Raw genomic sequence first — 18,186 nt, forward strand, 5'->3', positions numbered from 1 at the left:
CCTTAGAGGTGGACTGGAGGAGGGGGAAGGAAAGCTAACTAGTATTTTTACTCTGGCTAATAAGAAGAAGAAGTTGAATGAACTGAGATATTACAGACCGCTAACAGCAGGTTTTCATTAATAGGGCCAATCTGACCACTGGTTTCTTCGGTCCCTGAACACCCGGCCCCCAAGTCTCTCTTTCCCCCCAACTCCTGTCATTTTAAGTGACATTATCACCTTTACAGACCACACTCCAGACACCCTGGCTTCTCAGTCAGTTCCTTAAGTTTCTCCTCAGTGACCTTTCCTCTATTCTATCTCTTTCATACTCCCAGGACACATCTTGAATGTTTTCATCTCCATAAACAGCCTTACCTCCCAACTCACAAATTCAAACACCCCCTTCCCCACCACAGTCTCCAATCCCTGTCAAAGAGCTTCCTACCCCATCAACAATTCTTTCATCTGTGAACTCTAATCCATTGATCCTCCCTTTTCTTCCTACCTATCAGCCCTATCTTTCTCCTTCGCTCAACTTAAGATTTAAGAGCCATTACCATCACCATTCTCTAACAATCCTTTGCAAATCCCTGACCTTCTCCCCAAATGCCCATCTACAACTGGAGGAAACCAAACATTCACATCCTCTAAACTTACGACTTGAGGATGTCACTAAGTAAGCATTCATTTATTTACTCCACAAATACAGCTGACCCTTGAACAATGTGGGTTTGAACTGTGCAGGTCCACTTATACGAGGAGTTTTTCAATTGACCCATGCAGTTCAAACCTGCATTGTTTAAGGGGCAACTCCTTGGTTGGGAACCCGCAGATTCAAAGGGCCAACTTTATATGTGATTTTCAACTGTATAGGAGGTCAGCACTCCTAACTCTGCACTGTTCAAGGGTCAACTGTATTCTTCTACAGAACAGGCACTGTATCAGGTTCTGAGACAGAGAGAAGGGCTTGTTAGTAAAACAGACCCAGAGACAGCCTTCATGGAGTTTCTATGGGTTGGCAAGGAAGAGAGATATAAGTAAACAAATGTACCGATTTTGGTCAGGCTGGCATGGCTCAGTGGATAAGCATCAACCTATGAACCAGGAGGTCACAGGTTCGATTCCCAGTCAGGGCACATGCCCAGGTTGTGAACTCGATCCCCAGTAGGGGGCGAGCAGGAGGCAGCCAATCAATGATTCTCTCTCATCACTGATGTTTCTATCTCTCACCCCCTCTGTCTTCCTCTCTGAAGTCAATAAAAAATATATTTAAAAAAAAAAAAAGTATGCTCAGCCCAGATGGTGTGGCTCAGTGGTTGAGCATCAACCTATGAACCTGGAGTTCACGGTTCAATTTCCAGTCAGGGCGGGCTATAGGGGTTAATGGGAGAAAAAGAGGGACATATGTAATACTTTCAACAATAAAGATTTTAAGATAAATAAACAAAACAAGCAAAACCTCCCTTATATCTTCCTCTTGGTATCATGCACATTTGTATGACTTCCTTAATTTAGCCAATTTCTTCAAAGCAATGTATATCTACACGGGAGTTTCTTCTCAGCTTTGGCCTCTTGATCCAAAACCATGATCCAAACTATGAGTATCTCTACTCTTTCCCTACATCAGTCGAGTGACCATTAAAATATGCTTAAAATCTTTCAATGGCTTTCCCATTTCATTAAAATGAAACTCAACCCTTTAACCTGGCCTTAAAAGCCCTAGGAGACTGTCAGCTGCCAGACATAAATCTTTTTAAAAATCCATCCTGAAAAACATTTTCAAAAAATCAGTAAAAAGAACTTTTGCCAATTTTTACATTCTCATAGCATTATCTAGAAAGTTTATAAAACTTCCCTATTAGAAATCTGTTTCTCTCTACTGGAATTCAAAAGCTATAGATCACTCACTACCAGAGTAGCAATTATTTAACTGTTTGAGACATGAATTAAATTCAAACCCAAGTTCATGAAAGTAGAGAACTATACAGGTGACCTTAATGGAATTATGCTCTCTCAGTCTAAGAATTCATTCTGTTTCTGGAAATACGGTGATTCAAGCAGGCCTTTATTAAATGACTAATCCAAAACCTCTCATGAATGACACACACTCCTCTAATCTAAATTCTGGTCCATCCCTGACTAAACTTAAGTTACTCAAACTAGTTCCTGAAGGAATATAATGTTTCCACCTATGAAGACACAAAATAAAATGGTAAATATTCTAAACTTTATAGTTAGTTAAGTTATACCATATTAGAAGACTCCATTCTAAAGATATTGTGAGGCAATTTCTGGTCATAGTGAAATAAAAATAATAATGACAAAAGAGTATGCCATTTGGGCAGTAAAGGAGGTTTAATCAGCCCAGCCAGTGTGGCTCAGTGGTTGAGCATTGACCTATGAACCAAGGGGTGAGGGTAGGGTGGGGTGTGTAGGAGGCAGCCAATAAATGATTCTCTCTCATCACTGATGTTTCTCTCTCTCCCTCTCTCTCTGAAATAAATAAAAAAATATTTTTTTAAAAAAGGTTAAATTGCTTCCCTGAATTGCTGGCATAAGTAAAAAGAATATGATGCAATGATTATTAGAGCATCTTTTAATTAAGAACCGATGGCAGCCCTGGTTGGTGTGGCTCAGTTGGTAGGAGCATTGTCCTGTACACTGAAAGGTTGAGGGTTCAATTCCCAGTCAGGACACATACCAGTAACCAATTGATGTTTCTCTCTCACATCGGTGTCTCTGTCTCTCTCTCCCTTTTCCCCTCTCTCTAGAAATCAGTGTACTTGTCCTTGGGTAAGGATTAGAAAAAAACAAATAAACAAAAAAACCTACAGCAAATTGGGAGATTTAGAAAGGGACTCTGACATGTTATTTAATCTAGTTTCCCTTGGAACAGGATGATCTCCAGGGGTCCTCAAACTACGGCCCGCGGGCCACATGCAAATACAAATATTGTATTTGTTCCCGTTTTGTTTTTTTGCTTCAAAATAAGATATGTGCAGTGTGCATAGGAATTTGTTCATCGTTTTTTTTTTAAACTATAGTCCGGCCCTCTAACAGTCTGAGGGACAGTGAACTGGCCCCCTGTTTAAAAAGTTTGAGGACCCCTGATCTAAACCATCCTATTTAAATGAAAATCTGACCTAATTGTGAAGGCCATTAGTATAGTGTCATATAGTATTTTAACTATTATTATTGCCTATGACTTTCTCACTTTGTCTCCATTTACTCAGTGGGTGTGGCTTATTCATGCTATATGCTACTGACATCCAATTCCACTGCAGAATGAGCAGAGGTTTTTCCTGGGCATTCTAATCAGCATTCAGCAAACCATTGAGTGGTCCCTCCAAAATCCTGTTCTCAGCCAACCATTCCTCTACATGCTCAGCTTTGGTATCATCAAACTGCAGTCCAGACACACAGCCTGCAGTACATACAGCCTGCCCCTGGGAGAGGCTGTTCCTGACTGTTAATATAGAGATACACATAAACAGCATTTCAAAAGTTAGTTTCTAGACTTGTTAGCTGGATCTTACAACATAGTTTCCTATTAAAAAAAAAAATAAGTAAATAGTGACCGAGTACCCAGACTGGTCATAAGGTTATTTACAAAAGATTCTAAAATATTCTATAGTTCTATCTGAAATTAGTAGAATGCAGTTCTGTTACTATATTAGCCAGTAATAATTTAAAAATAAGGTTAAATGACAACTCTCTTAAATGCAAAATGTTTAAGTAAAGTAGGTATGATCTGATGAAGACTACGGTATATCCTGGAGGGGACTTCAAGGTACTTTCAAGACCATTAGACGCTAAAAAACTCAAATCTACTATTTCGTGTCTATATTTTATTAGAAGATATATTATATTTTCCCTCAGTTTTAATGAAAGTAGTACTGTTGTTATTATTAGCTACGTACAGGGCCCTTTTTTAGTTCAAATGAAGAGAAAAACTGAGCAAGGGGGAAAACAAGTGGAACAGTCAGACTGAAGAGAGAAGCAGTAGGAACTGCTAGAGACAACAGCCCAAGAGACGGAAAAAGGTAAGCAAAGAAAGGAGTAAATAGTTAAGTGTAAAGGTGTAAAGACAGTACACAAGATGGAGTAAGCTAAACTATAGTCAGAAAGACAAAGGAAAGAAAACAGTATTTACACTTATGCACATAAATAATTAACAGTGAAAGGAAAAAAGAAAGGAAGCTGGTGGGAAACCGTGTGGGGGCAATAGGTCCTTAGCAAGCCACCAGGTGGGCATTCTAGCCACAGATAGCTTGATGGCTTTCTAGAGTAGAAGACAAGAAAACTACAGGCTCATACAAGGATGCAGACAGGATATTTAAAAAACATGTATTTGCCATATGTTTAAAAACATTTACTTTTAGAACAAAAGGGAACTTGTAGAATATTTGGAAATTTACAGAAAAATGTCTTTAATATACTCAATATTTTGTCATTCATACTTGGAATGTACATGGAAAAAAATAGTTACACTATATAAAGTTACACATTTTTCTGTGTGTACCTTTAAAGATGTGTTAAAACATGAGTAAAGGCTGTAAAACGTTTTGTTCATTAGGCTGTATCATAATTTAACTGTTGTCAACTGGGTCATTTAGGTTGCTTCCATCTTTTAAGTTTTAAAAACAACACTGCAATGTACATATTCTTGCACAGTAATCTTAGAGCACATCTCTGAATATTTCCTTTAGATAATTTAATTTTTAAGTAAAATGACCCAAAAAACATAAAATCTTTATTGATCAGTATGTCCGGCTAGGTTGGCTACATCTCATACCTTTTACCAATAACATCTAACCTATCAATTTGATAAGTCATATATTCTCTCATTAATAAATCTGCATTACGTGATTAGACATAAAACCATTTTATATCCTATGCTTATTGGTTATTCTTTATTTTTATAAATAATTGCTCTATATTTACCCTCTTTATGAAATCACTTATTTACTTCACCCCCACAGCAACTGTAAGTCTGTTTTCTTTGGTAAAAGCTTTCTCTTACTAGATGAGCACATCTGTAATGGCTGACTACTGTGACTCTGAAGTATGGAATATGGCAGTCTCTGTAGCAACTTCTTTGCTTAGAACAAAATCTTCATGGACTGAAAATTACTTGGGGTTTCAAAAGAGTATGTCTACAGATCTCATGTGCACTTTCACATCTCTGAAGCTTTGTAAAGACTATATTCTCAACACATGAAACACGTATCTCCTCTACACACTCTCTCCCCCTCAAATGAGGGGCCGCCTCACCCCTCTCCTAAAAAGCAATGGCACACTGTAACTAAAACATATGCAATATTTTATTTATTGATATATTTTATTTATATTCATCTATTGATATATTCTCTCCCTAACTGGTGAAAACCTTAAACCTTCCTAATTATCCAGTAGAATGCCAAACATCCTGAGTATTTTATACACTGGTCAATATCAAACATGCAGAGTTCATTTAATTATAATATCTCATTTTCTAGAAGAGGAAGCAACAGTTCAGATGGTATCATTCTCACGGTCAAGGAAAACCAGGGCCAGAATCACTCCACTGACCAATCACTCTCCTAATGCTACAGTTGGAGACACCCTGCAGTACTGCTAAGCATTCTAGGAATGTTTCTGAATGAGAAAGATAAAAGTAACTGAACTTTCAAATAAATCAGAACTGAAAGAATCAAAGATGATTTATTTCAAAGCAGTCCACCAGGAAAACTAAGCAAATATTTCAATGATGTTAAAGGGATTAAAGGAGTTTTATAATTTCTCGTTGAAAACTCCCATAGAGTCAGTTTATAAGAAAATCATAATCCTTTACTTAAGTCAATTTCATAATCATACATAATTTTTTATTCCAATTAATGATACTCAGTTTTCCCATTCACCTTATTCCCTGGGATTAAATGACCATTAGCCATTTCAAAAATTTATATCCAGCTTCAAAGCATCAAGGTTTGCCATCATTTACGACATTCAAAGAGAAAGTAAAATTCCAAAAGATGAGCTTACGATGTTTGGAACAATGATGGCATTGTAGGAGTAAATTCATAACCTCCCAAAGTGTCTATTTATATCCCTTTTCTTTCCAAAGAGGATCTGAGGTAGCTTTATTACTATTTTGAAAAAAACATTTAAAGATGCAAATTGTTTTTAAAAGGAAATTTTTAGTTATACCTCATCAAATCATGTAAATACAGAAAACTCTCTCAAACTATGTTTGGAGGACACCCCAAAGATAAGCATGTCAAATTATATTGAATATATACTTAAATATGCAGAAAAATATTTTAAAGTACATACACCAGAATGTAATAATGATATCCAGTGAGGGATAGGATTATGAGACATTTTAATTTTTGCTCACCTGGACTTTCTTACATTCCTACCATGGATATGGAGCATTTATACAATTAAAAAGTACGTGTGTGGGTGTGTGTGTGTGTGTGTGTGTGTGTATACACACACACACACACATATACACACATTTATATTTATATATAAATATAAAACAAAAAAGAATATATTCATATATATTTTTAATTCTAAGATCTAGGTATTAAGGAGGCTTAATCTAAATTCCTACATCTTAATATTTAAGAGCTCAAAATTTGGCTCAGGAAGGAGTGTATGCCTGCCTAGACCCTATAAGAGGCAGGGTTTATAAAGAACATTGAGGCTGGGTTTTTCTTATCTCCTTGCCCTTCTGTATAATTCTAAAACTATCTATATTACTTGAAAAGGAAGGCTTGCTTATTCTAAGTGAGCCACTACCCCTTGAAGTGTTTAAAGCATATTCCAACAGTAATTACATTGTTGATGACCTGAAAATGGGTCACCCAACACAACTGATTAAAACTCTCTTATGCAATCTTTCTTTGGAGGAAACAAGGGCAGCTTGTACAAATATTTCAACTACATCTACTTCCTTAAGAGAAGATGGTACACATTTGTAGGTATTACAAAGTTCTAAAAGCATTCAGAAAGGCAAAGGAAAAATTATGAAGAAGTTAAATTAGCCTAGTCATTTGTCTCAACCAATTTCACATTACATCATTAATATAAGAAAGTGCATAGGTTTCTGCTACATCATTAGTTAATAAATTAACAATGTCTACAGTGTAGATATTTTCACTTTGAAAGTTATGATGAAACAACTTTATTACCTGAAAAAGTATGTTAAGACAAGATTTGAGAAATAACTACATTTCTTCAGGATACATGTAATTGCATTTCTATAGATTCACTGTTCGTTTCAACAAGGTATACTGTTTCTTTTCTGATTAGGAATCTAGGGTAACAAAACTAGATTTAGCATGCCAATTTTTAAGTCTAAGTAAATAGGTCTAAGTAAATTTATGAAATGTCTTTGAATGAATTTATATGGTTTGGAATTCTGTTTGTAAAGGTTTAAAGATCACATCACTCAACCGCATAAGGGTTTAAAATACCTACATAAAGAAACACCCTAAAGTCCAGAAGTAAATGGGGGATAGGGTAGCACAACATGATAGAAAAGTTGTCCCAAACTGAGTGGAACCTACTACCCTAGAATGGCACTGGGATAGGGCTGTTGCCCACCACACAGATAGTAAAGCAGACATCCTGTCTCAAAGACTCAACACCTCACAGCTCCCTCCGAGTTCAACATTTGATAACTCTGCAGCTTAGAGACCCTTGTAGCAATGGGGATACTTCCAATTCAATTATCCACAAAGTACTTCTTCTCAGTTACTGAGTTTAGAAAACTCACCCAAGAGACCATAAGAGGAAATCACCAGTTTGTTCTTCAAATGAAAACTAACAGTTCCTAGCCTGAGAAGAAATGAGAGATGCTCTGTAGCATTTTTATAGCATAGAGCTCTAAAGCCTATAAAATAGCTAAATGTCAGGGGAGAGGCTGCTGCATTCAACTGAGAATTAGTCTGTGACTATCCTAACTTTTCTGCATTATTTATCCTAGGCAGAATTGTGGGAGCTTAAAATCAAAGCATAAAGCTCAGAATGTCTTTGATCTACCTCTTTTAAAAACCCTATTGTTGGGGCAGGCGAATGTGTCTAATTTCCTATTAGTTCCAAAGACAAGCCCACAGCAGCAGCAAGATGTTTTAAATCAGGCAATTATGAACATGAGGCTCGGTGTGACTGTCAGAGAATGTCCAATATATTCCAATTTTATATTCTCCTTTTCTTAAAATTGGCCAATATTTTAGAATATTTTAAAATAATCTATAGAACGAAATTTTAAAAAAATGGCTTAAGCCATAGCCGGTTTGGCTCAGTGAATAGAGTGTTGGCCTGCGGACTGAAGGGTCACAGGTTCAATTCCAGTCAAGGGCACAAAGGGGCTCAACCCCCAGTAGAAGGCATGCAGGAGGCAGCCAATCAATGATTCTCTCTCATCACTGATGTTTCTCTCCTCTCTCCTCTCTCTCTCTCTCTCTCTCTCTCTCTCTCTCTCTCTCTCTCTCTCTCTCCCTTCCCCCCCTCCTCTCTGAAATTAATAAAAATTGTATTTTTAAAAACTGGCTTAAGTTACTACCTTAGCTAAATTACTACCATTTTATAATCTCAAAATAATTAAGGTGTCAACCTTCAATCAGATATACCTCTATTGCATCTGACACAAAAATACCTAAATTGTCACAAGGGCCTTACTAGAGGTGACACCTTAAAAATATCACCCCTTTGGGCAGAAGGGAGATGAAGGTGAGGAAAACTTCTTTATACAATCTCACTGGGGTTGCTACGTGAGTTTCTTCAGCTGTTTAAAGGACTAAAGATTAGGAGTGAAGAGAATTGAAAATGGTCATTTCATTGTTAGGTACCCAGAGCTAGAGTGAAAAAAACAACAACAAAGTAGGATACAGAGAGGATTTTTAAATGACAGAATTAAAATAGAAACTATATAGTATTAATTCCAACAATCTGGCATTTAAAATGAAATTTGAGATATATTTATTATTGTATTGCTTGTAGCCTGAATAGACAGTGAGTGAGCCTTATAATTTGTTTAATCTGACCCTGAAAAAAAAAATCTAGAGTTGTAGTCATTACAATCAGGCAAAGGGTATATTTAAACATCTTCTGTCACACTATGGAAGCCCCATAAAACATCACTGATTAATTTAACCAAAGTAAAAAAAGGAAAAATTCAGTTAACAAGCCATTTCTGGAATTATCTCCCACAAAACATAGGATTTTTTTTCTTTTTCTCTTTAATATCAAAACTCTTTAAGGAGAGAAACTGGGTAATTACCTACCTATAGATGGAGATTTGAAAGGGTATTTATCAGGAAGATCCACTCTAACTTTCCATACTCCGCCTTCATAAGGTGCTAAAAGAAAAGTAAAAGTGTTACACATTAAAATATGTCTCCAAATTAGAAAATAAACCCGAGTGTAAATTAAACATTAAATCATAATCTCTTTTGATAACCTTGCAAATTCCCTTGAGAGTCAGGGACCTCTTATATTTCTATGTTCAGATTAAAGTACTTTTCTTTAAAAATCTACAGTTAGAAAATGAGAAAAGATTCACTTTCTCCCTTCAGGTTACCTGATTCTTTAAAGTATTAAACACTATCCAATTATTTGGTAAGTAATAACCTCTTATCTCAATCCAACCCATGCCCCCTCCCAAACACACATATTATAAACAAAAATAAAACAACAAAACACATTTCCCTAAGCCATCATTATAGTCATCCATACAAAACCCAGAATCTACAGTTCATGTTTAATACTGTCACATACAGATAAGAGAGAAAAGCATATGAAGTAACTATGATAACAGCGAGATTTCCTCTCTGGTTCTAAAGTTCAAAATTTACTTTTCAAAAACCACATATATCACCACCTGTCTTGGATATTTTCATTGTCTATTAAAGAGAATAAAAACTGTAATAGAAGAACACAGACCAACGCATGTACTTACTTCCTTGTGGTCCATAAAACTTCACTACAAATTCATTGAGTCCTCCCAGGATCGTAACCTCATGCTTACTCTCAATGCTAAGGTGGAAGGTAAAGGAAATCACACAGGCTTTATATTATCTAGAAGAACTAAAGATGACATCTTAGTTATGCCATTTTAAGTGTCATCAACATTTATATAAAACTGATGAAATATTTAAGAGATATAATAAATCTGGTAATTTAGAAGGCAATATATACTCTTGTGAAAAGCATATGAATGGGCTTTAGATTCAGAAACTGGAGTGCAAATCCCAGAACTGCCATTTACTGGGTTTGTGGGCCTAGACAAAATAATGTGAACTCACTCCCAGAGTCTTTGTTCTCTCCTTACAATTCAGGAAAACACCATTTCATAGGATTTCTGTGAGGATCAAATGGGTTAAGTATGTAAAATGCATGAGACGGCTTTTTGTACATCCTGCACATAAATGAAAAACAGGTACTTAATTTTTCTCCCCTCATACTCTCTCCTTTCTAGCTGATCCCCAATGAGCCTTTAACATAAATCCATTATCCCCTTTTAGTCGAATTCGAATACTCAGGGAAAACACCCATTCTCCTAAAATAAAAATGCTATGCTCCCAAAATTATGGATTTACTAAGAAAAGTCCCCACAATTTTCTCCCTGGCTTAGCAAATTGTCAAAATACAGACACAACCTTGCTACAAGTACTGTGCTACCAAATGCAAAAGACCAGCAAAATAAACAAATCATAGTTTAAATCTTGTCTGAAGTGTTTCTTTTCACCTACACTTTCCCTCCCTCGTGAACCTCCATCCCTCTTAGACTGGGGGGCTCTGGGGCTATAATCACAAAGGACTAACACTTCTGTGTTCTCTTCCTCAAAAACGTACCTTTCCTTGAGATTCTCACCCCTTTCAGGTACTAGGATTCAATTACACAAACCAAACCAATCCATTTCAGTAGAGGAGAGGGCTACTGGTCTAGTATCTGTTTTATGTCTCTGCTCTATGGTCTAAATAATAACTCTGATAGGAATTTTAGGTGGTGGTAAGGGCTTTGGGGAACTCACAAAGCCCACTCTAACGTTTATTTTTAAAAATATATTTTTATTGATTTCAGAGAGGAAAGGAGAGGGAGAGACAGAATCATCAATGATGAATCATCGATTAGCTGCCGCCTGCACGCTCCGATTGAGCCCATAACCCAGGCATGTGCCCTGACCTGCTGATTCACAGGTCGACGCTCAACCACTGAGCCACGTCAGCTAGGGCCACTGTAACATTTAAAAAAATATATGACAGATTGGTCTCATCTAAATCAGCAGTACAAACTGCATGTACTATTATGCAAAAGAGAAATAATCCAAAACATTTTTAAATGATCTCTTAAATAGAGAAAAATTGTATTTTTAAAGGTTTGAAATGAAGTATTGGTCTCTCCAATCCTGTATTGTAGGCCACAGAACAGAGACCAGGGTTATTTCTGGCAAAGTCTTGTTGAAGAGCCTTGAACAATATCCACTATAGACATTAAATAAAATGATTTAGTCTATGCTAAGTTGATCTAACTACTTTAGTAACATGCACACTGAAAGGATTCAAACAGTATCCACAATGGAAAACTGGCTTTATGTCTCATGGTCAAATGACACATACACATATGCTTTGGTGTACTACATTCTTCCTGACCAGTCACCCTCTGACACCTGCAAAATATTCCAAAGCTAATGCTAGTGAAATAAATAGAAGCGTACATGTTTAAATTGTTTTAAAACTTTAAAAAGTACCCTTGTGTTAGTGAAAGAAGTCAAATATAGTTACACTAAATATTAAATATAACCAATAAAGTCATCAAAGAAAACACTTAAAAAAAAAATCTTGGGGGTAAAAAGGCTTTCCCAAGACTGGCACCAAAGCCAGAAACCACAGAAGAAAAGAATAGCAGATGCAAGCACACACACACATTTAAAACTTCTATACTGTAAAAGACAGTTAAATCAAAGGACAAACTAAGAAGTAAAAGAAGTATAGCATATGACCAAAAATTTTATTTTAAAAAAATAAGGAGTTGTTACAAAGCAGTAAGCAAAATTAGAAACACCCCAACAAAGAAAAGGCCAGAATAGCAAAGTTAACAGAAGAAAATTCAAATGAGCAAAATTAAGCTATAAAAAGTTCAGCTCAGTTTAGAAATGAGACATCTTTCACTATAAATTGATAAAGATGAAAGCTAGATAAAACCTAGTGTTCAGTGGAGTATGAATTAGTATTCCTGAGGACAAATTTAGCACTATATCCCAAAACTTAAAATTAATTTACTCTTTTATTCAAATTTCACTCCTACGAAATTATGCTTCAAAAACAACCAGGCACTGCTGGTGGGAGTATGAAATGGTTTCAATCACTGGATACTTGACGCTGTAAAGCTGCACATATGCACACCCTATGCGCATCAGTGCTTCTCCTGACACATATGTATCGATCAGTTCACCACAACACATGCCTAAGGATGTTCACAGCACTATTTGTAATATTCAAAAATTAGGTTACAACCCAAAGGTTCATCAACTATAAAAAGTATAAATTATGGTATCACCCAACAGACTATAAATATACCCCCCAAAAATGAACTGCCACACATAAACGTAGATATTCGTCTCACAGATATAATAGTGAAAGAAACGATATAGCAAGGAGCATACACAGTAAGATTCCATTTACACACATTTCAAACAGGCTAAATGAATCAATGATGTTTAGATAGGATAGTGGTTAGGCTAGTGGAAACTGATAATTGGAAAAGAACTTTGAGCACCCTCAGGGACTTTGAGGGCGCTAGTTACACCTTTATTGTTCCATTTATCATTGAGCTACAAAAATTATTTATGCAGTTTTTGTATATATTTTATTAATAAAAAGTTCTAAAGACAGTGTGCCTGGTACTATGTTTATTAAAATTTTTAAATGGAAATAATCTAAATATTTATCAATAGGATATTGGTTAAATGAATTATAAACCATTTATACAATGGGCTGCTACTAGTGTCTACCTCTACCCACCCAGAGCTCCACTGATGTATGTTTCCACTCAATGTGGGCTATCCGAAGCAATCAACTGAATACAGTAGTATAGATAAAGATATTCCAGCCATTAAACGAAACTAAACAAATTTACAAGGATAATGAAAGAATGGAGTAAGGTAGAAGAGTAAATAAGTTTAACAAAAAGAAGTAGTAACCTAATTTTATAATATAAAAATCGGTAGAAGAAGAATCTATCAACCAAAACTAATATGCTATGAATGGCACTGATCTCTGGCAATTACTCTTTATTAATCATTTAAAATTATGAATTATCCACATGGATGTCTCTTCTAGAAAATTGAAGTATCTTTTCTACCCTTTACATGATGAATAAATCCAGGTTTCTTCCATTTTGTAGTCTGTTTGGGATACAGTCCATGCTTTTATCCATTTTCCAAAGATTCTCCTTTCCAAATAGTCACTCCAAATCTCTCTTCCATGATTAGAAATCAATGCTCCAAACCCCCTTTCCCATAATCCCTGATATAATCCACATGCCAGATACACTGGGTCTGTCTTTAACACTATATTGTTAATCAGGGGTGGGGAACCTTTTTTCTGCCAAGGGCCATTTGGATATTTATAACATCATTCTCAGGCCATACAAAATTATCAACTTAAAAATTAACCTGCTATATTTGGTCAAACACTTAATTAACTCACCCCTAATGCCTTGGCAGGGCCAGACCAAATGATTTCTCGGGCTTTATATGGCCCAAGGGCCAGATGTTCCCCACCACTGCTGTAAATTAAAGAGTTATTATAGTCCATTTCATATAAAAAGCTAAAAGGAAACTAAGTGAAACCTTAAAAACTTCTACCAAGTTGGTAAAATGAGAAGCTATGCTAAATTTATGCTGCCTTGGAATGGGGTACAGATACTAAGTTAGATGGAAAAAAGGAATTTAAGTTTAGTTGAATGAAAAATTACATTAAAAATAAGCCATTCCATCATCACAAATGAATGACTTGTCCACAAAAAATATATAAAGTTACTAGACTGCTGTTACCATGTGTATTTATGGTAGAGGCCATGACTTTCTCCTCTCTGCTGCAAGGTCAAGGGTAAGGAAGGCAATGAGAAGGCAGGATACAATGACAAAAGTAATGATCTATTTCTAAGATGTGCTTGTCAGGCTAGCAGACTGGTGAGAACTCACTAGAAGCTTCCTTCATTACTTTCTCAGTTTCAAAGCTTGAAAATATCCTTCAGATATTATTCTGGTAAACGTGTGTTAAACCCGTAAAATTACATTTTACTTATCTCTCATCTAAGTTATTTGTGAAATATTGCTTTTTTTGTTAATCCTCACCCAAGGATATTTTTCCCCCACTGATTTTTAGAGATAGAAGAGAGAGGGGGTCGGGGGGAGGGAGGGAGAGATAGAAATTAATGTGAGAGAGACACATCGATTAGTTGCCTCCTGCATGCTCCCTGACCAGGGCCAGGAATTGAATCTGCAACCCAGGTACATGCCCTTGACTGGAAATCAAACCCACAACCCTTTCAGTGCACGGGCCGATGCTTTAACCACTGAGAAACACTGGCCAAAGCAACAAAATACTGCTTTTTATTTACTTATCATTTCGCTATTAAAAAATAGTATCAGCATTTTTTAGTAGACTAATGATTAACATTCCTAGGAACCCAAGTTCATTTTACTTTTAAAATGCCAGCCACCCACTGCCTTATTTTCCCTGAATGGCATTATGATTATACAATCTAATATTTAAAGGCTAATGCCAAACTGTCAAGAGATAACTGACATTCTTGGCAAAACATGTCTATCAGGATTTTAGAAATGATTTTTATATAGTTCTGGAATTTTCCAGAAAGGGAGCCAAGGTGTAAGCCTGTGTCACAGGACTGGTGTTAACTGATCAAGGACCTAGGGTTCAGACAGCATTGTTTCCGAAGTTTACTAATAATGAGTTTATAAAATAAAAGAAGGTGGTCTCTCTGAACTATATCCATACAATTGAGGAACTGGGGTGAAGAAATGTGCTTCTCTGAAGAAGGTAGAAGCAATTTGTACACTACTCTCTTTCTCTGTATGTTGAGACCAGTTTGTTGACAATTCTCCTTGAAATTAATCACACTACAGAAGTTGAAGAAACTCAGCAACCTTCACTACCTTGTTGTCTTGAAAACAGCATGATATATTCGTTAATCTGTTAATGTGCAAAATATCATAAAAACAATACTTTGGGGTTATGTTTATAAAGAATCCTTCTCACCCTACCTGGTTTGGCTCACTGGATAGAGAGTTGGCCTGCGGACTGAAGGGTCCCAGTTTCGATTCTGGTCAAGGGCACATACCCGGGTTTCAGGCTCGATCCCCAGTAGGGGGCATGCAAGAGGCAGCCGATCAATAATTCTCTCTCATCCTTGATGTTTCTATCTCTCTCCCTCTCCCTATCTCTCTGAAATCAATAAAAGTATATATATTTTTAAAAAATCCTTCTCTTTTAGAGTTATAAATGGAAATATTTACAAATACATTATGTCTTAGATTTGCTTCAAAATAAGCCAATTTAGTGCCACTGGTGTGGCTCAGTGGTTGAGTGTTGACCTGTGAACCAGGAGGTCACGGTTTGATTCCCGATCAGGGCACATGCCCAGGTTGTGGGCTCAATCTTCATTAGTGGGCATGCAGGAGGCAGCCAATCAATGATTCTCTTTCATCATTGATGTTTCTATCTTTCCCTCTCCCTTCCTCTCTGAAATAAATAAAAAAACATTTAAAAAAAAGCCAGTATGGCCCAGCCAGTGTGGTTCAGTGGATTGAGCATCATCCCATGAAACAAGAGGTAGTCTGTTTGATTCCCTGTTGAGGCACATTGCCTGGGTTGCAGGCTGGATCCCCAGTAGGAGGAGACAGCCAATTGATGATGTTTCTCTCTCCTTGAGTTTCTATCTCTCTATCCCTCTCTGTGAAAAAAAAAAAAAAAAAAATCAATAAAAAAAAATCAATAAAAACATTATTAAAACCAAAAAAACCCAGTGTGGATAGAGTCAAGAGAGAAAGGTTTAGAAGAAATGGTATTGGCCCTGAGTTGATAATTACTGAATCTGAGTAATGGGTACATGGGGGTTCATTCTATTGTTCTATTTTTATTTATGTTTGAAATATTCCATAATAAAAGTTCTAAAAAAATTAATGTAGTCAATATCATTAAATACTAAAGTATTTAACAAGCATAAACAATTTAGAAGAACTTAGCTACTATAGCTCTCTTGAAAGCTCATGAAATGATCCAACGTTTTCCTAAGATCCAATACATAGTCTGAGGAAGAAAAAAATAGCAAGTATATAAGAAAACAAAGACTTTATATTGAAAGATAAGACTAGTCTGGGGGGTGGGCAAAATGGGTGAAGAGATCAAAAGGTACAAATTTCTAGTTCTAAAATAAGTCATGGGGATGTAATGTACAGCTTGGCTATTATAGTAAATACTGTATTGCATAACTGAAAGTTGTTAAGAGTAGATCTTAAAAGTTTTCATCACGAAAAATTCTGTAACTATGTTATGATAGACTAGAGGCCTGGTGCACAAAAATTTGTGCACTTAGGGGCGGAGGGAGAGCGGGGGTGGGGGTCCCTCAGCCTGGCCTGTGCCCTCTTGCAGTCTGGGACCCCTCGGGAGATAACGACCTGCTGGCTTAGGCCTGCTCCCGGGTGGCAGAGGGCAGGCCCAATCCCTAGGTGCAGCCCCTGGTCATGCACAGAGCAGGACCGATCAGGAGGTTGGGGAGCTCCCCCCGTCACGCACAGAGTAGGGCCCATCAGGGGGTTGGGGAGCTCCCCCCGTCACGCACAGAGCAGGGCGGATCAGGGGGTTGGGGCACCACCCTCTATCACCCACAGAGCAGGGCCCATCAGGGGGTTGGGGCGCCACCACTGTCACACTCAGGGCAGGGCCGATGGGGAGGTTATGGCTCTACCCCGTCACACACAGAGCAGGGCCCGTGGGGTGGGGGGTTGGGGCACCGCACCCTGTCACACACAGAGCCACAGGGTGATCAGGGGGTTGGGGAGCTCCCCCCTATCAGGCACAGAGCAGGGCCGATCAGGGGGTTGGGGCACCTTCCCCTGTCATGAACAGAGCAGGGTGGATAGGAAGGTTGTGGCCCTGCCCCCTGTCACACACAGAGCCACAGGGCGATCAGGGGGTTTGGGCGCTGCCCCCTGTCACGCTGATCCCGGTGCTGGGAGGCCTCTCAGCTCCGCTGATCCCGGTGCTGGGAGGCATATTACCCTTTTACTATATAGAATAGAGGCCTGGTGCATGGGTGGGGGCCGGCTGGTTTGCCCTGAAGGGTGTCCTGGACCAGGGTGGGGGTCCCCACTGGGGTGCCTGGCCAGCCTGGATGAGGGGATGATGGCTGTTTGCAGCTGGTCACACACCCTTCAGGGTGGGGGTCCCCACTGGGGTGTCTGGCCAGTCTGGGGGAGGGGCTGAGGGCTGTTTTCAGGCTGGGACTGAAGCTCCCAACTGCTCCTTTTTTTCTTTTTCTTTTTTATTCTGGGCCAGCTTTAGCTCTGAGGCTTGGCTCTAGCCTCTGAGGCCTCAGCTGCTGAAAGTAGGTATCTGGTTTGTTTAGGTTCTATAATCGAAACTCTGTATCACCTCCAGCTCTGAGATCCCAGCCGGCTGAAAGCTGGTTTCTGGGGTTTTGTTTAGCTTCTATATTTGTTACAATGTTTCTTAAACTGCAAGCTCAGAGGCCGGCAAGGCAGGTGGGGAACATTGCAGTCCTCTGTCACTGAAGCAAGCAAGCCTCATGTTCAGTTTAAGCTGCCTGGCTGCCGGCCGCCATCTTGGCTGGCAGTTAATTTGCATATCTCGCTGATTAGCCAATGGGAAGGTTAGCGGTCGTACGCCAATTACCATGTTTCTCTTTTATTAGATAGGATGTTAAAACTACTCTTATTGTGATCATTTCACAATATATATAAATACTGTATCATTGTGTTACATACCTGAAACTAATATAATGTTGAACACCAATTTAAAAAAATAAAATAGAATACTTTGCCAAGATAGTAAATCAATAGCTGATATTCTAGAAAAGTAAAATTTCAGTGCCTTCAAAAGGATGTCTAAGAAAAATCCAACCACACTGAGGGAAGATGAACATGGCTTTTGAATATCTATGACAAA

At 37.8% G+C, this 18,186-nt stretch overlaps 1 protein-coding gene across 2 annotated transcripts in view; it reads right to left on the reverse strand.

Annotated features, from left to right (window-relative positions):
- UBE2H (ubiquitin conjugating enzyme E2 H) overlaps nt 1-18,186 on the reverse strand; it is a 109,358-nt gene that overhangs the window by 36,628 nt on the left and 54,544 nt on the right. For both annotated transcript variants that reach the window (XM_059711785.1, XM_059711784.1), the window contains exons 2-3: nt 9,932-10,008; nt 9,258-9,332 (exon numbers count right to left, since the gene is read on the reverse strand). In XM_059711785.1, coding sequence (XP_059567768.1) covers nt 9,258-9,332; nt 9,932-10,008 — 152 coding nt within the window. The remainder of the gene's footprint in view (nt 1-9,257; nt 9,333-9,931; nt 10,009-18,186) is intronic.

This window comes from Myotis daubentonii, chromosome 10 (genome assembly GCF_963259705.1).
Source record: "Myotis daubentonii chromosome 10, mMyoDau2.1, whole genome shotgun sequence".
NCBI classification, from domain to species: domain Eukaryota; kingdom Metazoa; phylum Chordata; class Mammalia; order Chiroptera; family Vespertilionidae; genus Myotis; species Myotis daubentonii.